General features: G+C 45.6%; 1 protein-coding gene across 1 annotated transcript; it reads right to left on the bottom strand.

Moving 5' to 3' along the window:
* Window positions 1–7,550: 7,550 nt before the first annotated feature.
* On the bottom strand, window positions 7,551–8,594 carry LOC144166139 (uncharacterized). Its single transcript, XM_077695745.1, has one exon. It carries the CDS (start codon window positions 8,592–8,594, stop codon window positions 7,854–7,856), a length of 741 nt encoding a protein of 246 aa, XP_077551871.1. The 3' UTR covers window positions 7,551–7,853.
* Window positions 8,595–24,336: the final 15,742 nt, after the last annotated feature.

Below are 24,336 nucleotides of genomic sequence, written 5' to 3'. Positions count from 1 at the left end.
TGGGCATCTGTATTTATTCTTTTGCTCAGAATTACGGCCCGCATGGCCAGCAAAGACGCCGACATCCGGGCATGGCAGGGAAAATAGTACTTATGGTAACTCTGGCAAACTACCCACTGTATTTCAAGCTGTGGGCAACAGTTGGTGTCACAAGACCGCCTGGCGTAACGTTCACCCAAAGGACACACATATTGGACGGTTGCTATTGCTACTCTCGCTACGGGACGCTTCCTAGTCACGACAAAGACAGTTATACATGGCAGTAATATCACGCCTGTATACATTCACAGTTCACGCAAATGTGCACAGCTTATAAAAAACAACAGAGTACCTCTGGAGGAACATTGTGGAGGCTGGTAACCTGTTAATGTTTTCTAACTCAATCAATTGTGTGTGGCTATATCTGGCACGGTTCTTCTCCGTTGCATGCTCATGACGTTTCGTACCCAGCTTGGTACTTGTGGTATTTTTTTTCTTACATACTGTTGTAGCTTTGTACTTGATGGCTTTCTATGGTATAATTATGGGGAGCTGGAATGAATTGAGTCAGCAGTATATTTTACCTAAGCAATAAGAGGGCAAAGTAGGGTAAATGTAATGCGCTTTAATATTCTTTCAGTTAAAGTAAAACGTAACTGGAAATGTTGTGCAATTGTGTTGCGAAAAAAAACGGCCCATCTTGATTCTACCTACATTGAATTGCATAAAAATTTCCAAGAAAGTGAATTTTGCAGAAAACTTACCAAGGAAGGAAAATATTGCGAGAAGTATTTACATAATTCGCATTGGCGGCAACAAGAAGCAAATATTGATGAAAAAGTGAATATTTCGAATCCTGTGGTTAGTGAAATATTCTTTACCAGATTACATAAGGAATGGTTCCAACTACTGGCAATACCATCTCGTTTGATAGGTCGTACCAGCCTCAAACAGTGGCGGTGATGACGCCAGTCTCCATGGAGGAAAATTGTTTCCTGTCGGCCTCCGCTTGTGTATGTAGCTTTGGTTACAGGGTTTTCATTGGGATATGTCACGCTTACGGCAGAGGATCGAGAGTTTGACCTGGAACAAAAAAACGACATATTTATGATTGGTATAGCAAGATATGACCTAAAAGACGCTCATTGTCTTATAATACCTTCTATTTTGCTGGTTAGGCGGAAGTATAGATGTTCCCCTTGTGACACATCTGTTTTGAAAAACTGCATTTTTTCTTTAATCATTCCGTACCTATTTGTCTTCCACCCTTCGTCGAATGACTACGCTGCCCTCCTAAAACCCGCGAGCCCACTCTTTCTAACCACCTCCCACAACCACTTCTAATCAGCTCTTTTATCTCCCACACATTTTTTCAGTGTGTTGTCATCTTTCGCTGGCGGAGGCTTCGTGCACATTACTCGTACGCCACGATTTTTAAAGGAGCCATGAAGAGAAAACACAAGTTTGGTTCATTCAAAAGATTGTCTCGTTAGAATCATACTGACACCACTTTTCACGTAAACTTCGCTCAAATAAGCTACATAATTAGGAAAAACGGGAATGGTCATGCGACCCACCAGCTCATTTCCCGCAACAGAACCTATCATGTCACATGAGCTAAGCTCTGCGATTGGCGGACGCTGGCAGAAGCAGACGAAAATTAGGTACAGCTTACAAACTAGACGAACGAGCTATTTGCGCTTAAATTTAGGGCACATTCTTTACAAAGCAATAAGAAGGATGGGACAAACAGTGGAAGTTACGAAAGCACATGTAAACATAGAAGTACTGATGCGTACTGCTGTTCGTACTGCGCACAGCATGCTCCGTTTAGTTGCACAGCACTACGGGGCTTGGGGTTGTCTCAGACGACACTGGCCGATTGACGCGAACAACGGTGTCTTACGTGACCACATTTGTCGAGCGAGCACTGTTTCAGGGAACGAATATTTTCTCCCAGAACAAAAACAAGCCAGGTTTAAATACGGGCAAAAACAAACCAAACGCTTGCCACGTTATGGTGGCGCCATCTAGGTTCGGGTAACGTAAAGAAACGCGGGAACAAATCAACACCGCTGTACAGGGTGGAGACAACCTTTAAACAAGAAGAAGAAGAAGAAGAAGAAGAAGAAGAAGTCTTTATTTTTCAGCAGACGTTGTTACAATCCCTGCTGAAGGGGCAGGAGCTAAAGGCATTGAGTGCCTGACGAGGGCTCCTGACCCTCTGGAGTCCACAACAGAGGTGTTCACAGTAGAGGACATGTTCAAATCAAATATGCGTGCTTAGCAATAAGATCCAGCAATGCAGCGAAAAAAAATAAGTAAATCAAGAAAAATACAAAACACCGTACATTTCCTATAATAAGAATCACAAGTTATACAATATTGGCCTCGAGGACATACCGTGGCGCCACCTACGAGTGACGTAACTCATGGGATGCCGGGTCGTTGCGTCGTCTGCTTGACCACGTTTTTCCGTGCATAGGCGACCGCACGAAAAAGTGTGTTCTTCTTGTGGCCGCCGCGTACCCACCCGCCTTCTGTGGTTTTGAATTTAAACGTACTGACGAGCAAGTAATTGACGACTGGCTTGTTCCCGGCGACACTTCGGGCGACCAAACGAGTCTTGTGCCGGCGGCGGCACAACCCCGCCTAGGTAGCCGCTACCACTGCAGACGCCATGGAGGACGACACAACGGACGTCGAGAAACGTACGCCGTAAATTCATGATGAAATACTTGCGACGTGACATGTATCAGACTGTACTGTATGCAATGAAAACAACACGCCTTGCAACAGCGGCGGAAACGTGCCGCTGAGTAGTAATCTCGCCGCGCGTACGGCGCTGGCAATGAACGCGGCAGCTGTGAGCGAATTGCTTCGGCACACGTGCTTAAAAGTGCTCGTAGGATCTGCAATTCGGATTCACCAGTGCCTATTTCCTTTCCACTGTTCATTTTAGTTACGCTCTGATCTGATTAACGATCACTGCCGTACGGTTTGCGACACCTTGTTGGCAACGTAAGAACGTGTTTTCAGTGCTTACGGGGCGAATGTAGACATGACGTTTACTTCTCGTTAAGACCTCGCCGTGGAAAATTACAATTGGAACGTGTGCTTTTTTTTTGTCCGTCTACAGTGAGCTTGCCTTTCTCCAGCGTGCTGAAATTCATCGATAAGCAGTTCGAGACCTCGCGACTGCTCACAGAAGGCGAAGCTGTTTTCGAGGCGAAGCACGTTGTTGTGTGTAGCGTGAAGGAACGGGGAGCGAAAGACGTTACGCTGGCTGCACTAGTCCTGCAAAGTTCCGGCCTCAACAAGGATCCCCACGAACTTCAGGTCACCATTGAAGGAAGAGACGTGGCTGCAGCGTCCTGTACGTGCAAAGCAGGGTATGGCAAAATCACAGGGGTCGGAATAATCTTCATTTGCACGACATAAAAGAACAGTGGTTCTATACTCCTTAAAATCTGTCCATGTTAAAGTTCCTTTATTTCATTGCAGTTATTTCAACACAAATGCGTATTGACAGATTGCATTTTCAGATGTAACATTTTTGGTTATTCGCGTTACTTTTAAGCTAACAGATGGAAATGTGTCCTTATTTAGCCAGCACAAGTGCAAACACAAGGTTGCACTCCTCCTGCACATCAATTCGAGGGAGACATTCACGGTGCTGTCCAGAACTGATTTGCCACAGCAATGGGGCAAAGCCCAAAAAGGAGGAGTGAGGAGCAAGTACGAGCCGAAAAAGATTGTGGACCTGCCAAGCTCCAAAAGGGTAAGCAAGCCATGTTCATTTTCCTTTTGGCTGTCCATGAAATATTACATGTAGGACACTAATGATATTGTAAACGCAACATCTCCCAGTGAGTAACCCAGTTGAACTAAATATCATAAATATTAAAACCTTTAACACACTTCCTGTGAAATGGAAGAAAAGCTAACATTTTAGGTGAGAAAAACAGCGCAAAGACGGGATGAAAGCATAAGAAAACGACAAACACTGCACCCGTGTTTGTCGTTTCCTCATGCTTTCGTCCAGTCTTTGCGCTGTTTTTCAACCTAGCACGAACCAACTAGCCCGGCTTCAAACTTTAGTTCAGCTAACATTTATGTGTATGCATTCATTATTGGGTATCAAGAACGACATGCATAATTGCCTTCCCAGTGAAGAACTGCAAAAAAAAGTGCTTGTGTCCTCTGTGCCATATCAGCTTTTTTTTTGCTCTGTGTACATCATTATAGACAAGAAACAAACCGAATTTTTCCAAACCCCGAGCTGTAACAAATAAACATACGCCAATGCACAAAAGTTTGCATGCTCTACCTATTCAGCTACATCACAATGCAAAGAAAGCGCACTGTGTGCTTGAAGCGACCCGTTTTGTTTTTGTGCATACTTAAAGACTGTACGTGATCGCAATTCTGTTTTAGGTCAAGAAAGAGCCCATCAAGTTGCCTGACGGGGACATACTCGAGAGGCTTCTTCATGGCTTGCCCTACACGCCATCCGCACTCAGCCACAGTGAATTTAGTAAGAATATGTACTATATTGCCAGCAGTTTTGCAATGTACACTATGCCTGTTTGCACCGTGTCAGTGTAGATTACACGTCATGCCAAATTCGGCGGCATAGTACGAGTCATGTTTGAGGCTGCCTCACTGGTGGTGCATGCCCTACAATCCAAGCAACAACATTAGTTCGTGTGTGCAGTCATAAAGGTGATAACGCACCTACTAAGCATAGCCAGAAAAGAAAAGTAGTGAATACATTTGCTTGGTTTTACAGGAAAACAGCAGTGTAAAACAAGCTAGGACTTAAAGATGCATGATGCAGGAGGGAAAAAAAATTAATGTAAGATTCATTCATAGATTTTTAAGCTCCCTTCCCTCTCTTGTGAATGTGAGGCTCGGCCCGGGGCGCATGCCCCTCGCACACTGTGCCAACCGTGCTTTTCATTGCAACCATTTGAGTGGTCACGTCACCTAATAGCAACATTGGCCGCCTAGCGCTCCTTTTGTAGTCCACCAGTATCAGCATTTCGTCGCCATCATTCCCATCCCATCCTGTTTTCCTGCCTACTCATTCCTGCATGCACCTGTGTCACACTCGCGTACAAGTGGTTAAGGGAATGCGTCAAGAAGTCAGACAACCGGCACGTGGGGCCAATCCAGCAGAGCGAACCCAGCGCCACCACAGCCAATGCCACTGCCGGCTCGGTGCTCAGCTTGATGTTGCTTCTCCGCACGTGTGCTGTTCTCTTCCTTTCTTGCTCTGTCTGCGGATCGACTGCGCAGATTTTTGTTTACTGCTCATGCAATAATATTTAGCGCGGCATGTGTCATGTAAAACCTTCAGCGCTGGATTTTGCAACTTATGAACTGGATGTGTTGTGTTGCAGGAAGTGTTAGTGCCAGCACTGCTATTGTCAGCAGGTCTTTGGAGACATCCAGCGCCACTGCAGAGGAGAGCTGCTATGAGGCTTCAACAGCAGCAACTACCAAACGCAGAAACGTGTTATGGTGAGGTGTGCTCAACACACCCACCGGCAATTACTGAAGCCGCCAAAGCAGCAGCTGCCACAGGAGCATCAGTGGATGACGTGTACGTTCAGATCCGAACGACTTACTCGAAAGAATGTATAGAAAGCATAGAAAAACTCACAGAACAGCAAGCAGACTCACCACTCTGGATGCTGTACAGGCGGGGACTAATCACCGCATCCATTGCTTACAACATTTACACCAGAATGAACACTGTCAGAACCAAAATGGGCCCTCACGACATGCGCCCACTTCTCAGAACAGTAATGAGGGAGCAAAATGTGCAAACATCTGCTATGGCGAGAGGTTCCCTGCTAGAAGAAGCAGCAAAAGAGGCATACGCGGCAGCCCAATCGTGCCATAAAAATGTGCAGGTGAAGAACAGCGGGCTCCTCATCTTGGCAGAACACCCCTGCATTGGGGCCAGCCCAGATGGGATTGTAACCTGCGACTGCTGCACTAGCAGGGTACTGGAGGTGAAGTGCCCTCTCAACTTAGACAAGTTCAAAGCTAAAGAAATGACAAAAGACGAGACTTTGTGCTTGAAGAAAACTAGCAAATATTTTTGCCAGGTTCAAGTTCAGATGGCTCTTGCCGAGCTCACAAGTGCTGACGTTTTTGTTTTCCAGGATAGCACAAACTTTCTGTTGTTTTCTGTAATGTTTGACGAGTCCTTTTTCCACGCTGTCGTGGATCGTGCAGTCTACTTTTTTAAAGCATATGTACTCCCACACATTACACAGTGAAGAGCAGTAAACTCAGCCTTCATTTCTGGTGCAGTTTTATTACCAAAATGGAAATGATGACGATAAAACATAAGCAAAGGGCTGTCACATCAGAGCAACAAAACTTGACAGCATGCACCAAACAAGAAAATGAAACACTGCGCCGAAAAAAAAATGCTAGTCGATGGAGTTCAGAGTGCTTTAACAGTACACAATTGCAGCTAACAGTTCAGTGGGTTTTACATAGAGCTCGTTGAGCAGCAAGTTTTATTCGTGTGTGCACAAAGTACGGATAGCTTCGCTTCTGCTACAGGTATATAAGGTTTCACACTGTTGGCAAGAAAGGCATTCTTTAAAGGGACCCCGCAGTGTGGCAGATAAATGCTTTCCCTCAAGCCTGAAAGCACTTCAAAGGATATATGTATCACCAGAACAGAGCGGCACAACGTGGTTTGCTCTTCGCAGGAAGACTTGTCGGTTTTTTTTGTTTTGCTTTTGTTATGATTTTTTTAAAGTGGCTATAGAGCGCGTTAATTGCTGCAACCGAAAGAAAGCTGGATAACCACCCCCTGTAGTATATATTTTTTTGTTGATGTGGCATTCATATACCCATTTTTGACTAGATTGGAGTTGTATTCTGTTTTTTAGTGTTCCTGCTTCTTAGTGTATTATTTTTTCTTTGGTTTTTGTATTCATCGTTCTCTGTTTTATACTGAGTGTTTATTTGGTGACATTGTATTCTAGTGTTGCTTGATGATTGCTTTTTTTTAGTTGTATTCTTTGGTTTTAGTGTTCCTGCTTCTTAGTGTAATATTTTTTCTTTGGTTTTTGTATTCATCGTTCTCCGTTTTATACTGTGTGTTTATTTGCTGACATTGTATTCTAGTGTTGCTTAATGATTGCTCTTTCTTTTTTTTTTACAATCATGACGGGAGGTCCCACCTGGCGTTCTTACGTTGGGACCTCCCAGTGCATCTGTACGCATTCACGTTTCATATTCACGCTTGATCAATAAAAATAAGTATAAGAACATCACTTCAATGACGTCATTGAAGTGCGTGTAGCATGCCAGTCAGAGAAAGAGCTAAAAATATTCATACTGTGAAGGTGGAGGACCAGCGAAGCTTTTGTAGCAGCAATTATCGCATCTACAATTGCACTACAGGCAGCAGACATACGCTACTCGGCACAGTCAGCATGAACGCGCAGAGTGAAGCCGAAGTTTGTCGAGCGATAGCTCTGTTTACGCAGTGAACGCGCGCAGATTGGACATCGATTATACGCTTATAATTCCACGCAAGCGCACAAGGCACTGGCTTGAAGGCCAGATGCAATTCATGCCGAGAGCTGTTTTCTGGTTTTGCACCTGGAGTAATAAGCTTCGCTTAAAAATCTTTTGAGCAAGTTAAAGTTATCTGACAGTTGTAGAGCAGTAATATTTGGCCTGGGTACTTCGTGGCTATCTGACCTAACATACTGGATGCATTTGCTGACCACGTTCTGAAAGCATTTCAGATTTTCAAAAAAGTTGTGAAGGCATTGCAGGGTCCCATTAAACGCTATACTATGTTCAAGGAAATGAAGTTTTCTCAGCCAGTAACACTACGTGCTCATCTGCTGCGCCAAGAACTTGTCGCTGGTGAATATAGGCTTTGAAAGGTTTACAATCCCAGCGATAACGTGCAAAATGTTGTCAATGTAAGGAAACAGTTCAACGCCCAAGTTACCAGTCAGATTTTTGTACTGCTTCATGCGCTGAATGGCACGTTCAACATGCACACGGGCAGTTGCTATACTTTGGTTCCTTTCAGCGTCACGTTTTGAAAGTTGCTTGCTTTTACGCAAGAACGGCGGTCTCACCATCTCGACATGGTAATCGAGGCACAGCTGGTCGATTAAAAAACCTTTGTCAACCATCACACTGTCGATGGATGGGAGAAACTTCTCCATGATTTTGCTCTCTTTTGTTATAAAAGAGTCTGATGCTCTACCAACATATGCCTCACTTATGTAACTAATGTGGCCTCCTGGTGTCTCATAGATTAACACCTTTGCTGTGTAGGTGCCCTTATACCAGCTATAAATCAGTAACTGTGACTCCAGGTCTTTTGGCCACTGCAGCGGCACCTCAGTGCAGTCTAACACCGCCCTCACATTTGTGTACTCCTTAAAGTGCACGGTCAAATTATCCACGACAGCTTCTTTACTTGGCCAGTACACAGCTTTCCTTAATATTTCTGCTAGGACCACCACGGTGGATTTAAATATGTCAGATGCTCTGGTGCGATGGACACCGAAGAGCACAGCAAGAACTGAAAATGACATATTGTGGCGTAACCTCATCAGAGACATGAGCACTGCATCTTCGTTGGAAATACAGAAGGTTTTGGCCCGTGCAAGTACAGGACTTTCTGTGTATAGGTCAGTAATGTTATAAAAGAGCTGAAAACATGGAATCCCTGTAAGCACGTTGAGGTCTTTTCCGTCTTGGAGCTTGGAAATGCTCAAGGGCTGGCTACGCTGACTGCTCGATGTGTCTACTTGAACACCTATTTCCTTATAAACAGCAATGACGTCAGCAGGGACACCTGAAGAACACAATGCAGAATTATTACAAGTACTGAACAAAGAATAAAAGTGTGGTTGAAAAATCTGCCTGTGCGGTTGGTTACCTTCATTGCCATCTTCAACAAAGTTAAGGTCGGCATGATCCACAGGGTCACCTGAACTGGTGCTGGGCTCGGCGTCGTCAGTGGGCAACACGTCCAACGGGTTTTTGGGGAAGACAAGAGCCAGTGGTCTGTCCTCTGCAAATGTCGGAGCAGCACCCATTAGCACTGAAAGTACTTCATTAATGTCACCACAGCATGCACATGTAATAAGGATTCGACCACAACTACCGATTGCACGTTTCATTAATAAATTGAGGCTTTTCGTATGCAATACACTGACTTTTTTAGAAATCAGATTTCTGTTGACCATGTAAGCTTAAGTGAGTAGAATAATAGTTTCTTTAGAGCGACACGTGATATCTACGCAACAAAACATCAATAGAGCTCATTCATGAAAGCACACATTTTGGCATGCAAGGCCGATTGAAGGTAATCCAGAAGCTATTGAGCTGTACGTACACACAAATGCCATCAGTGAGTGCATATGTAAGGTACTATTCGTTTGGAGCCCACTTGATGACTGAATAACCACAGCACATTTAGTGGACACCACTCTCTCATCAATGTACAGTGTTCGATAGTTAGCCGAACATAAGCGCTCCGTCTGAAGTCCAAAGGAACTTCTTCACCGTTGCCGAGTGCAGTACCTAAAGGCACTGAAATAAAAAAAAAGTTGCTATCCTTTTCCCCCAAGCTGAGGAAGGTCGACAAGCTTGCATAAACAGGTCCCGTCTGCCCCACCCGAATTTTCTCAACCTTTCAGAGCGTACACGCCAAATAGTAAAACAAATCAAGGCTACGTGACTAAAGATTGAATACAATAGGTTGGTTGAAAAGACAGTGTTGTCATGAGATCTTTCACAAGCCTTGAATTATATGGCCCAGGCAGGACGTTGGAAACAGGGAAAACCATAGAAACATAGTGTGAACATTGCAACAATATACACAGAAGAAATGACGGTAACATTAGCTTGCAGTATAAGCTAATGCGTGCCATTATGAGGCAAATGCACCATCAAAACAAACGCTCTATTTACAAAAAATGTGAAGTTATTGAAAGGTATCAATCAGAAGCTCGTTGCCCATTACATTGTCATACAAAAACACTACCTACTTACGATAGGCAGTAGCCTAAATTGATGCGAAAGCACAGAACTTTGCCTCTAGACAGGCATAATAAAAAACAAACGAGTCCTAAACGTGCATCAAGTGGCAGAAGCAACACAGCGACTACCTCCCCCCCCCCCCCCACCCAAAAAAAAAAACTTCCACGTGTGAGAAAAAGCCTGAATAAACATAAAAATGTTCAGTAGGGCAAAATTTAGATCTGCCAATTGTATCATTGGCATGGGTACTGCATATCTTTCGTTTCTCACTCTAGCTGTCATGCATCACCAAGTCCTTAACTCATTTGTCAAAAAAGCGCTGATGATGCTTCTGGACGCATCTGTGAAAAGCCCCTTCGAGCCTGCTCCCGTAATTACTGCGTTTTACGGAGATATGAAATGTATCCTAATGAAATCGATTGGCATACGAGACCCGCTTTGGTTTATTTTTATGGTTTGGTTAGTGGAAGTAATGAAAGTGGCTGGGTAGACGGGCGCTCGTTATTTTTGTCGGAACTACGCGTCCTCGTTTTTCTCGATATTTCATTCTTCATAAACTCCACTCACTCACCACTGTTTTGCGCGCGGTTTGGACGGCGTTCAGGGCGTCGCGGGCGGTCCAAGGGCCGGACGGGGAGATTCAGGGACGGCACACCTTCGGGTGCAAGACCACGCTTCTTCCAGCCTGCCACAAATCAACTGCTGTTAGTGACACGGTTGATGAACGGCCGCGATAAGCGGCCGGGTGCGCTGGCGAGCACACGTCAGCTGTTACTTACCGAACATCTTAGCTGCGGCGGCGTACACGAAATCCTCGTCACGGAAGTGCTTGCTGCAGACCCGTGAGTGAGCGCTGGCATCTTTTTCCCATTTTCAGCTTCACTAGCCAGGTCTCCCGCATTTTTTTGCATCTGGGGTAATGATGAAAGCTTACACCGGGTTCGGCCGCATACGTCCGGCACTGCGGCACCGAACAATACGCTACCATGCTTACGTTTGCGGCCAACCCACCACTGTTGATACGTTCACAAAGTAACCAGGTTATGAAATTACGCTTCACACACTGAGAACGAACCCAAAACGCCGAAAATTGACACGAAAACACACGTAGAAAGCGCGACCACAAACGTGTTCGCGGTGCGTCACGCAAACTACGCAGCAAGGCCAGCGAGCCGAAGCAAGGCAGGAACGGCGATCCCATGAGTGACGTCAAAACGATCGCAGCGCCGGCCTCTCCAGTGGTGGCCCTCGCGGCCAATACATAGAACTTTTTTCTTCAATACCTGTTGCCAGCAGATACAATACAACACGAAATGTTTCCTTACTGATTGTTCCTCATGTGTATGAAAAAATCACGTCTTCACACAGTACAGTTTAAATTCTTTAGAGTGAGACACGCCTAGTGATTGTCATATCTAACTTTCTTTTCTATAAACATCATATGGTTTCAGTCTTAAATACGGTTGCACTGGTGCTAAAATTTAAAGTATCCGCTAGGATGTTCAAGACATGTGGTACTTGATAAGTGGCCGATTGTTTGCCGTAATTGGTCCTAGTTTTAGGTGTACGTCTTATTGGACGCCGTACACAGTAATGACGGTTTTCTGCGTCACCATCTACATATAACTTGTTTTTGTGTACCATCTGCAGGAGTCTAAAGTAATACAGCTGGTCAGCTCTAAGTATTGAGTGTTTTGAAAACAAAGGTGAAGTTGGCAGGTCTTGGAATTTCCCTTGAAAATTTTCGAAACACCGTAATATCTTTTTTTGCAGGACAACAAGCTTATTGTAATTATTTCGTGAGGTTGTTCCCCACACCAAGATTCCGTACGTTAGTTTTGAATAGAATAGAGAATAATACATGTTTCTTTTTAGCCATAGCGGTACTAAGTGTGATATTTTATAAAGGCATCCAACTGTTCGTGCCAGAGCCGCAACTAAATTGCGGTTCGTGCCAGAGCCGCAATTGGGCCAACGTTCTCAACGCGTTGTTCTTTTCGTTTCCCACGAGACCTAGCAACGCGAAACAGACAATATGATTCAAAATGCTTCAGTAAACCGCGTTGCGGCGATAATTTTAGCGCGGTTTTCACACAATGACATGCTTCGGCGGCAAGCGAGCGACCCAAAATGGCGGCGCCAGCGTATACGTGTCTCTACCTTGTACGGCGGATGCGTGAATGAGGGTACTCTAGGCTGCAGAGCGGTCGGTTCCTGTGAAGTCATTTGAGACCACGAAAACGCACGGTTGAGCGGGAAAATCAAAATTTTAACCTAAATTGTTTAATTTCTCAGTGAATAAAGCACCGTTTGTATCCGGACAAGCGCTGGGGGCACTATAAAACACGAAATCTTTCGAATAAAACCAACTTGCATTTTCTCTTCATGGCTCCTTTAAGGCGAAAAAGCTTTTCTCCTTCAGGAGCAGTCAGAAATTGTATGGATATCTGCCTGCTTCACTACCACTCTCGTAAGAAAGCGACGTGCAAACCCGGATTTGACAACCTTTACAGCCTTTCTCACTGCAAAGTGACGTGCATACGCTCATAGTTACCCTTTTGCTGAAGAAACAAGGACACACGCGCAGTCAGCCGGCCTAATTAGAAGTGATTCATGATACCGATAGGGGTCAGGTGTTCGGTTCGGGTACACAGGCCTTTCGTGTCCGCGTTTCTAAATCGAAAGCTTAATCATGAATCAGCTCCTGCCGATGCAGCTTCGTGTTATTGTGTCCCCCTTCGTTTAGCCAAGCGTAATTGAGAATCAGTTCCAACTTGGCCTGGGCGATGTTATTCTCACGTATTTCCTTAAGACGCCATAGGCCATCGGACACAGTGTTTCGATCATTTCAAACATCTCACAAAAGCTAAAAATGACGCCTTTTTTCGGTTCTATTACAGTTTGTGTACATTTCATGTGCGCAGTCAGCGTAGACAGTGATCTCTGAACCCGCGGTAGCAGCGGGTAGTGGAAAATGGCGTCCAGTTCGCGGCGCCCTCTGCAAAGTCGGTCAGCGGTGGCAGGGAGTTGGTCAGATGCAGCTGCAGATTTTGCTTACCCAAGCAGCAGTGATGACTCCAGCAACGACGTGGGTTCATTAGAATACAGTTCTGATAAAGACGCTGCCATTCGACGGCCTCATTTTTCGAAAATAGCTGGGGGTAATGTTTGCTTTTGACTTTGCGCTGCATAATTAACAACACGTTCTTCTTATCTGAAGACTCCGGTTTTAATTGCATGTGTAGGTTTTCTTATCTTCAAGGCAGCCTGATGCTCAAGTTGGAGTAGCGCTGCAGAGCGACGCGCGCTACTTCTCAAGGGCACTGAATTATCAAAGACGATAGCCTTTCTTGGGCTACATAAACGTAGATATTTTAGTTTATTTGTCTGTATGTCTGTCTGTCTGTCTGTCCGTCTGTCTGTCTGTCGGTCTCCCTGTCCGTCTGCAACGCGATTCGGCCGCCCAGCCAAAGTAAAATATAACCTGCACAATTGGTTTATATACTCATAGCCAAATCCAAACGTCTAAGTCCGGTGTTAATGTTCATACTTGTCAACATTGTTGAACCAGAACAGAACCTTACGCAAATATAAGGCAGGAAACCAATACATGAGTGATATTTGCAGTGTTCTTTTATTAGAAAATGCACAGATGCCTAGTTTTTGCGATGGCTAACGAAATAGTACATCAACTGCAGAATACCGTCACCGGCTGTTGTCCGCGCTACCTGGCGGCACTAAAAAAAATCGAACGGCAATAGCAACGAAAGGTTATACTAGAGAGTATTCACGTTCCGCTTGAAACGCTCGCTTAGTAGGGCAACGTGGTTCTATAAACGTTTTAGTAGGGTGCTTCGATTCACGCGTGTCTCCGCCGTATGGCAACGCTGGCATCGAGAAACCCGACTTAGAGCAGGGCAATGCGGTAAACTTAAATTGTCTTCAGCAAACCTCTAGCGTGTTATCTAAGGGAGAACGAACGTGAGAGGAACAGCATGAGAGGTAAGCGCGAAAGAGAAGCTAGACCTTGACGTGCAACGGGCACCAGTCTACTATCGTGTTTCGTCGACATTCTCAGCGAAAAGAGCGGATATCCGGTCGTTTTTTGCTGATTTTAGCACTTCAGAGATAAGGATTTTTTGTGAGAACACAAACAAGTGTGTTTGAGTGCATGTTTTAGGGAGACTGACCTACTCTTACTGGCTTCGCGGAGTGGCACAGCCGTCAGGACCACTAGGTTGGCGGGCCCGCAGAAATCCAGAACATGCTGTACAGCGTTGGTTAATATGTTGCATCAGAGCTTAAAAAAGTAGAAACCACTTGTATGTCTTAGAATTTCTAAAGCAATTTTTTGCTCCGTACAATCACTGATATGCATTTTGTGTATACTTTTGTGCATTTTTCCGTTTATTTTATCAATAAAGTGTAAATAGTTGTACTTTTCACACAACTGCAGATATATGGTTGAAGGAACAACCCGTAATCTACATTTGCATGCATAGCACTGATAAATGTGTCCAGTAAATGAAGAGAGAAAAATAGTCTGTGGAAGCACTCAGATTGAGTCATCGCTTAGTAACGTAAAAACATCTTGTGTATCTAAAGAATTTCTAGAATAATTTTTAGGCTCTGTACTGTCGCCTATATGCATTATGCGTACAGTTTTGGTGAGTTTTGTCTCCTTATTTGACCAATAAAATGTAAAGATTTGTACATTTCACACAACTCTTGCTATGTGTGTGAACGAACAATCTGTATAGTATAATTTTATGCGAAGCAATGCTAAACGTGTCCAGTAGATCCATAGAAAAAAAAAACGTTTTGTGGAATCATTCAACATCCGCCATTTTAATGCCGCAACGGAAGAGTTAATACGCCTCGAGTTCGAGTGATTTTGATGCACAGTTTATGGATAATCTGCCGTGTATTTCTACAGGAAACATTAAAAAGGCTCTACACCGCCGAGTACTATAAAAGTGCCGCATTCCAACCATAAATGGAAAGCTTCGGCGTCCAGCAAATTTAAAGCGAAGGTGTCCTCGGCCCTTCTGGTTAGAAGGAGACCACTGGCGTGGCAGCCGGTGGTTTCCTCAGAGCTACTGCTACTGCTGCTGCTGCGGCGGCTGCTGCTGCTCTTTTACAGCCTCGTGCACAACTAAATTTTGTCGTCACCCCACAAGGCTTGGCAGCCTCCGCTGATCGGGGGCGCAGAGCGCGCTAAGGGAGGCGTTGAGGCTGGGGATGTACATGGGGAAGTTACACCAGATAAGGCTCGCTTCCTGAGTCCTCGCAAGAGGGGTCAGCTGGGAAAGCGACTGGGGTTCGAAAGTTCATGAGTGTATAGCGTTCTCTGCGCAAGAAGCTGGTGGCGTCCTTGCCAGCGAGATTGAAACTGAACGTTAATTCACATGTCTCAAAATTTCAGGCGCACGCTTTAAACTCGCAAGCATGAACAATCAGCACTTACGCCAAGCGGAACACAACAAATCCTGCACACCAAGTTATTTCAACCCTGGTATGCCACTACGGTTCTCGTTACCCCAGTTTACACCTTTTAGTGGGACCCGCCAGTTTTGTGCACCAGTTGTGCGTGTGGTTCTCTTCGCGCCTAAATATTTCTAAATGTATGAGCATTAGAGCATATATGAGCATTAGAACTCTGGAGCAGTCTTGCCCACACTAGCTTTTTGTTTAGGCATTTATTAAACTTTTCATTCGAATCTTCAGTAGAGTGCCAGGAGGGGCCTGACACAAACCCAAATTTGCGAGGTTCCGGAGGGGTAAGTCCGCAACTCGGATACAGAAAAGGGCGTAATTGATACAGCAATATCAGCGCCAGGCACTCCCTCTTCTTGATTTTGCTATTCGGATGTGAAGAGCCTCCTGCATATGAAATAACGCGGTCTCAGCCGTCCTGTCGCTGGGCTAGGATAACACCGATGGCCTGTCCACCAGTATCATTCCTGGTCTGGGTGGCAGCAGTGGGGTCGAAGTGGGCAGAGATAACAGAGGTGGTCACCGCGGATATCAACTTAGCAAACGCCTCTGCTTGAGATGCGCCCCAAGTGAACTCGGCATAGTTCGTATGAAGGTCCATCAGGGCGTGCGTGGTATCAGCAAGTCCCCGTATAAAACGCAGGAAGTCAGAGGATATGCCAAGAAAACTTTTGAAATCATTAGATTAACGTATCTCAGAGAATTGCTCGGCAGGACGTAGTTTATCCCGGTCGAGTTGAACACCATATTTGCTAACAGGATGACAAAGGATGGTTATCTGTCCGTGGCTGAGGCGACATTTGGAGGATTTCAGCTGGAGCTCCGGCCGTCTAAATTTTATGAGGATGTCTGAATGGTGTCTAACATGCGTTTAAAAGGAAGGCAAAATTACTATGTCATCGTCTAGGCAGCATAAGCACGTTGATTTTTTAAAACCACGCCAAAGACAATCCATAATTTGCTCGAAGGGTGCTGGTGCAATGCAAAGTCGGAGGCGCATAACTTCGAACTGCTAGAGGCCATCTAGTGTGATGAAAGTTGTATTCTCTTCGTCCATTTCGTCAAGGGCTAACTGCCAGTACCCAGACGGAAGGTCAATAGAAGATAACTATTTAGCGCCATGTAAAAAATAGAGGACATCGTCTGTGCGGGCTAGGGTGCAGACGTCTTTTTAGTATTAAATTAAGATGTCCTTAATTAACGCAGAATCATCAGGTGCCGTCTTTTATTTTTACCACCATGAATGCTGAGGCCTGGGGTTGACTGATTTAAGGTACGGTTTAACGCGCTGACGCAACGCAGGCGATGAGGCGCACCGTAGTGGAGGGCTCAGGATGAATTTTGACCAAGCGGGGATCTTTAACTTGTTCCAAAATCTCGCTCACACGCGCGTTTTTGCTTTTTACCTACCTTAGAAAAGCGGCCGCCGCCTCCAGGAATCTACCCAGCGTCCTCGTCCTCAGCAGCATCTGAGGCCTAGTGCCTGAACACGGCAAAAGTGATATCCTTGGACAAAATCTTGTCTACGTTGGCTTGCATAACGTCCCGTTGAGCGCATGACACGCGATACGGCCACCTGTGGATGGGGGTGGCTCAACTTGTGTCGATGCGATGAGTGATGAAGTTAGTTCGGGCGAATGGTGGTTTTTCCAAGCTAAATATACCAGTGCACGTTAGCAAGCTCTCACAAAAAAGATGAATCTAATCGGGGGGAAGGTGAGGGATGATCATATTAGGATTTCACCAGGCACTCTGTCTCAGAGGCTGAGTAGTTTCTTTCTTCCTTGGACAGTCCACGGCTGGCATAGGCGATTACGTTCTCGCACGCACTTTGCTTTTGTACGAGGACAGCGCCAGAACCTATATGACTGGCGTCCATGTGCATTTCCGTTTCGGCATTTTCGTCGATATGCGCGAGCACAGGCGGGCTTTGCAGATATTCTTGGAGCTCGCAGAAGGCTGTTTCTAGGGCCTTTTCCCAGCTGAAAGGGGTGCTATCTTTCGTCGAGAGGGTGAGTGGCTCTGCAATGCGGGCGAAGTTTGCGAAGAAGCGCCTGTAGTATGCGCATAATCCGAGAAATCTCCGCACGCCCTTCTTATTGATTGATTGTAGGGTTTAACGCGCCGACGCAACGCAGGCGATGAGGCGCGCCGTAGTGGAGGGCTCCGGAATTTTGACCACCTGGGGATCTTTAACGTGCGCCGAAATCTCGAACACACGGGCGTTTTTGCTTTTCGCCTCCATCAGAAAAGCGGCCGCCGCGGCCGGGAATCGACCCCGCGACCTCGTGCTCAGCAGCGCAACGCCTTAGCCACCGAGCCACCGCGGCGGGTACACGCCCTTCTTATCTTTCGGTCTTGGGAAGTTCGCTATGGCAGACGTTTTCACGGGATCAGGCCGGACGCCCGCAGCGTTGACGACATGGCGCAAAAACTCGTACGCGAAGCGGCACTTTTCAGGCTTCAGCGTTAACCCCGACGTACGGATAACCTCGAGTACAGACTGAAACCTTGCAAAGTGTTCATCGAAAGTCCGGGAGAATAACACAACATCGTCGAGGTATACAAGGCAGGTGTGTCACTTCAGGCCAGCTAGCACCGTGTCCATGACTCGTTGAAACGTTGCTGGCGCCGTGCACACCCCGAGCGGCATCACCTTGGACTCGTATAGGCCGTCCGGGGTTATAAATGCAGTCTTCTCTCGGTCTCTCTCGTCCACTTCAATTTACCAGTAGCCGGTCTTCAGATCCATCAATGAGAAGTACTTCGCGTGGCAGAGGTGGTCGAGGGCGTGGTCGATTCGGGGGAGGGGGTACACGCCCTTTTTGGTGATTTCGTTCAGTCGCCGGTAGTCAACGCAAAACCTTAATGTGCCGTCTTTTTTCTTCACGAGTACCACCGGCGCAGCCCAGGGGCTTTTCGACGGCTGTATAATGTCGTCGCTGAGCATGTCGTCGACTTCAGTCGGGATGGCTTCCGCTCGTGTGAAGAGTCGCGGTACGGTGACTATAGGGTTGGTCGGGCTCCATCTTTGGTTATTATTCGGCGCTTCACCAGAGGAGCCTGACGTAGTTTTGAGTTCCACGAAAAACACTCGTTGTAGCGATGCAGCAAATCCGATAATTTCTTCCGTTCATCTTGCGGTAACGCCGGATTCACGTCGAAGGGATTCGGAAGCTTGAAGGTCTGTTCGGGTGCGCGTTCAAAGTCGGCAACCACGATCACGTCACTTGGTGATGCTGGTATTCCTCGCTTAAATCAGCGACCAAAACTTGGGATTGGCGTTGCGTAAAGCGCGCAATGCCTCTTGCAACGGAGACACCGCGGTCGAGGAGCAACCTTTGGTCGCACACTACGATAGCGTCGACGTCAGGAACAGCATCTTTACAGTAGACGGTGATCATCAAGCTTGCTCGGAGTGGCAGTGTGACATGATCATCGGCAATCCTTATCACGGTGTTCGGGGTTCGGTTCCGGCGTCATGGAGGTTTCGGAGGAAAAAGTTATGCACTTGGTCTGTAGATCAATTATTGCGCCGTTGTCTGCCAAAAAGTTTATTCCAAAAATTACGTCGCGGGAGCAGTTAGGAAAAGTGACGGACGCCGCAGGGTACGTTTTTGCCGTCTTTGGTGACGTGCGATGTGCACGTTCCACTTGGCGTCACGAGGTGGCCTCCTGCTGTGCAAATGTGCGGACCGTCCCATCTGGTCATAACTTTCTTCAGCTTAGACGCGAAAGGTCCGCTCATGACTGAGCAGTCGGCTCCCGTGTCTATGAGGGCGAATACTTCAAACCCGTCGATGGACAGCTGAACGTCGGACGCTGCCTTCTTCGAGTTGCGGGTGCGTCGTGGCGTCGTATCTCGGCTTCTCCTTTTTGACGGTCGGGCACTGTGAGTCGTGATCTTCGTTTTATTCTCATCGGCAGGTTCAGTCATGTCGGTGACACGTCGCGCCGTTTTGCTGTCGTCGTGGTCGCGAGTCACGTCAGGGTTAGATTGGGTCGTCAGGGTCGGGGCATGTCGTGAATCATGGTCTTCAGCGAGTCGCTACGTCGTTGGAGGGTTTTCATTTTTCCACCGTTGTGCAACTTTACCTCCCGCTTTTAGTTTCCCCCGCGTGGGCTGCGGGACCTTCCACGTGAGAAGTCAGCAGTGCAGGGGCGGTTCAGTGACTGATACGGGTAGGGCGACGGTGAACGGATGAACAGGTGAACGGTTGAAGGTGGTGTTTGGTTGGTGTTGGAGAGGTATTCGTCGATCTCAGCAGGACGCTGGTCGTATCGGGGGCGTGGGGCGTCGACGGAGAACCGTCGCAAACCTAGCCTCTTGTAGGGACAGCGACGGTAGATGTGGTCGGCCTTTCCGCAGTTGTAGCACAGCGGGCGATTATCGGGCGTTCGCCACACGTCGGTCTTCCTTGGCGTCTGGTATTGGTCTACAGGGCGTCGGGCGAGCGGCATTGGATGGCGGTATGGCCCGGCCTCTTGACGACGGGTTGGAGCAGGGCGGGGTTGGCGGAGTAGGTCATCGCTTGGTGCTGACGGGGTGCTTCTGAAGGCGTAGAAGTCCCCAGCGCCTGTCGAACCTCTTCTCGGATGACGTCAGTTAAGGAAGCTTCTGAATCTCCTCCTTGACCACTGCTCGCATGGTCTCGCGCAATGTATCGGAGCTCACAGTTGCGGCACCGATGGTCTCCGAGAACAAAGCGTTCACAGGGCTGTCGTACTGCCTCGTTCGAATTTCTAGCGTCTTCTCCATCGCGGCCGCCTCAGCCGCGAATTCCGCCACCGTCTTCGGCGGGTTACGGACTAGACCAGCAAAAAACTCTTGCTTCACTCCTCGCATTAGAAACCGGAGCTACTTTTCTTCGGTCATTTCAGCGTCCGCCCGACGAAAAAGTCGCTTCATCTCCTCAACGAAGATCACGACCCTTTCGTTGGGGTGCTGCGTACGAATTTCAAGCAAAAGCGCAGCTCGCTTTTTTCTCACCACGGTAGTGAAGGTCCTAAGGAACTCCCTTTTTAATTGAGTCCAGTCGGTCAAAGAGCTCTCATGGTTCTAGAACCAAGTTTGAGCAGCATCTTCTAAGTAAAAGAAGACATGCCTAAAAGTTTCTGGGTCATCCCACCTGTTGAAGATGTGGATGCGCTCCAGTTTCTCTTACCATTGTTCGGTGTCTTCAGCGGGGGCTCCCCGGAACGATGGCGGTTCTCGGGGCTGCTGCAGGACGATTGGTGACGTTGTTTCTTGCACCATGGGGTTGGTTGCAGCGTTCCTTCTCTTGGGCCCTTCTGGTAGAAGACCGAACTTTGGTAGCAATCCTTGCAGTCGGTGGCTTTCTGTGGTTGGACTGGCTTGGCGGCTTCCAGATGTCGTAGACAGCATAAATGCTTAGTACGCAGCACCTCTACCAGATGTCACGAAGCCGAGGACGACGCAGTTGGCTTGAAGGAGAAACAAGTTTATTAGAGCGAACTTGTGCTCGCCTAACAACTCAAAAGAATACAGAGGTGGTGAAGCAGCGGTCAACAAAGTAACTAGCACAGGCGAGTGCCGTCGAAATTAATGGCGCGGCGTCTGCTCTGCAGGCTTTTATCTTTCGTCGCAAGTGTTTCTGGAACCGTCGATTCACATCCAGAACATTGTAGATCACAGAAGATTATTTTGTGCTAGTGACGTTAGGGCGAAACACTCTGCTTATCTGAATGTGCTAGCCCGTGCGGCATAAAAGTAAAGAATGTACGACGCGCTTCGTTTGGAACGCAGATAACACAGCCGGGCGTGGCCCGGCAGTAAAAACAAACAATAAATCAACAAACCCATACATGGTTCGTGGCAATATCGTCGAATTTAGAGGTGTACAGATATGTAACAGGTGAGGCAGGCCAATGGCATATGATGTCTATGTAAATTTGGAAATCTGAGATTGGAGAAAGCGTGGCGATTGATTGATTCAACTTTCAAACCTTTACTGGAGGAAAGGGTAGGCCCGGATGCACGTCAGTGAAAATGCGAAGTGAGGGAATGGGGGAGCCGCAAATGTCTTTATGAGCGCACATTTTGCGTCCAGGATATTTTATTTTTTATTTATTTATTTATTTATTTACTTATTTATTTATTTATTTATTTTTTTATTTATTTATTTATTTATTTATTTATTTATTTATTTATTTATTTATCTATTTAAACATACTGCCAATCCCATCAGGTATTTTCGCAGGAAGGGCTTGAGACATAAAGTTACATTGTAGGTATGCAATGAGACGCACATATTAACAATTGGAATCTAGTAACAGAATCGGATTAACAAAACAAAATCGGAACAGGATTCAAACATGTGGGTAACTAATAACGTGCAAGTACAAAGGACATTCACATACTGGAAAATTGTATCAACTATTGATAAATGTAACGCAAACAATGATAAGCAAAAGTAAAGCATAGGTAAAGAATTTTGTAAGAGAGGTGTAACATAAGTACATAAGAACATGATCTGAAAACAAAGTATTTGAGCTCAGGAATAATTTTTAAGTGCAACGTACAATACTGAAGGGTATTTCATCTTAAGCGTAACTTAAGAGTACATAATGAGTGGGGTAAAATATACCCACAAATACACAAATGAATATCACCTAACTGTCTCCCCTTGCATTTTGTTAAGTTCGTTTTCAACCAGTGTTAAAAATTTATCTAATTGGGTACTGCTCGAGATAGTCGGATCTAGTTGATTCCATTCAGTAATTGCTAACGGAAAAAAAGAGTAGTTAAAGCAATTTGTGTTAAATGAATATTCGTTTAGTCTTATTTAATTTTTAGGCGTGTCGTTCTACATTGATCAAACGTGATGTAGGCAGATAAATCAATGTTGAAATGACCGTGAATTAGTTGATGCATAAATTTTGCACATGCCAATCGTTTCGATTCCTTATGGTAAGTAAACCAGTATTTTTAGTAGTTCGGTTGGTGAATCTGCAAGTCTGTACCGATTGTATGTGAACCTTACTGCTTATCTTTGTATTCCTTCGAGTTTAGTTATTTGTTCTTTTGTGAAGGGTGAACAAATGAAATTACCATATTCTAGTAATGATCGCACAAGCTAAGTGTATGCAAGGTGCTTCAGTGCAGGCGGCGCCTGGTGGAGCCGATATCTAAGTGTGAACAAGCGCCGCAAGGCAGCTGAAGTTACATAATTTATGTGTGAATCCCATCTAAGTTCTTCAGTTATAATTACTCCAAGATATTTATGCTGATTTACTCTAGCTATGGGAACGTTGTCAATAGTGTAATGAAAATATGACCTAGTTTTTTTTGGCTTACCGACAAAATGGTACACCTGTTTATATTCAGGGACATTTGCCATTTACGACACCAGCGAGAAACGTCTTCTAAAGCTGTATTTAAAGCTGCGTGGTCGTCGGGGGAGTTTATTTTGCGATACAGTACGCAATCATCTGCAAACAGTTTGACTTTCACATTAAGGTTCGTAGGCAGATCATTAATATAAAGAAGAAACAAAACGGGAGCCAGGACGCAGCCTTGCGGGACTCCAGTTGTGACGGGGGTAACATCTGAAGTCTAATTTGATTGTTAAATTCCCCGTATTCAGAACGGTTAGTCAAATAATTATCGATCCATTTAATAACGGTTGAATTTCCTAGTGCTTCTTCGAGTTTTTTTAGTAGCTTCTTGTGTGATACTTTATGGTAGGCTTTCGCAAAATCTAAGAAGACCAGGTCTGTTTGATTTTGATTGTCAATAATCTAGGCTACCTCATGTGTTAATTCTAGTAATTGAGTTATGGTTGATAGACCTCGACGAAAGCCATGCTGATAGGGAGATAATATAGGCTGTTCTTCTAGGTAAACGGTTATGTGTTTAAGGATGTTATGTTCCAGGATTTTACAAATTGTACAAGTTAAAGAGATTTGTCTAGAATTAGCAATATCATTTTTGCGCCCTCCCTTATGCACAGGAATTACTTTTGCCTTTTTCCAATCCTCGGGTAGCGAACACGTTGACAGTTATTTGTTATATATGAGCAATAGATACTTAGCCAGTAATTCCGCATATCTGACAAGAAAAATGTTGGGAATGTTATCGGGTCCTGCTCCTTTTTTCGTGTCCAAGTTTAGCAATAGGTTAAGCACTCCCGTCTCAGTTACGATGATAGATTCTAGAGTAGCTTTCACGCTAGTGTCGATGGCCGGAATCTTTCCGTCATCTACAGTGAATACCGATTGAAAGTAGCTGTTCAGAGTGCTTGTATTGATCGGGTTTTCTTCTTCCAGGGGTGTGTTGATCCTATTATGTTTTCCTGTTTTGCGGTAGTTCCAAAATTTGCTAGGGGAACTTTTTAGGAAGTTGGGTAGTGTTTTAATAAAATAATTGTTCTTAGCTGCTTTTACTTTCCTTTTTAAATCCTTCAGTGCAGAGTTTAGTTCATTTCCTGCTTCTGGTTTCCGCTTAAGTCTCTTTTTTGTTCGCTTTACTTTGCGTTTTACGTGGATTACCTCGCTCGTTATCCACGGGTTGTGTTTCTTAATTTTTTTTCACTCTAGTAGGTACATAATCCTTAATGCACTTATGAATAATTGTTTTTAATTCATGCCAATAATATTTCGATGGTCGTGGAACTATCGTTTGACAGCACTTCCAAGGGAGAAAACTTGAGAATTAGGAGGTTAACTATGCTGGTATGTTCAGCAGAAATAAAATCTGGGTATGTAGTTTTCACGTTTGACGGTTCTTTTTTTTGAAAGGGTACAGTGCACAATCCAAGCTTCTGATCTGATATGCCATCCATTTGATCT

This window comes from Haemaphysalis longicornis, unplaced genomic scaffold, assembly GCF_048455015.1.
Source record: "Haemaphysalis longicornis isolate Haplotype H1 unplaced genomic scaffold, Haemaphysalis longicornis Haplotype H1 scaffold_16, whole genome shotgun sequence".
Taxonomy (NCBI): domain Eukaryota; kingdom Metazoa; phylum Arthropoda; class Arachnida; order Ixodida; family Ixodidae; genus Haemaphysalis; species Haemaphysalis longicornis.
Note: the sequence above shows the minus strand (reverse complement) of the source record. Positions and strands in the feature narration are given on the sequence as shown.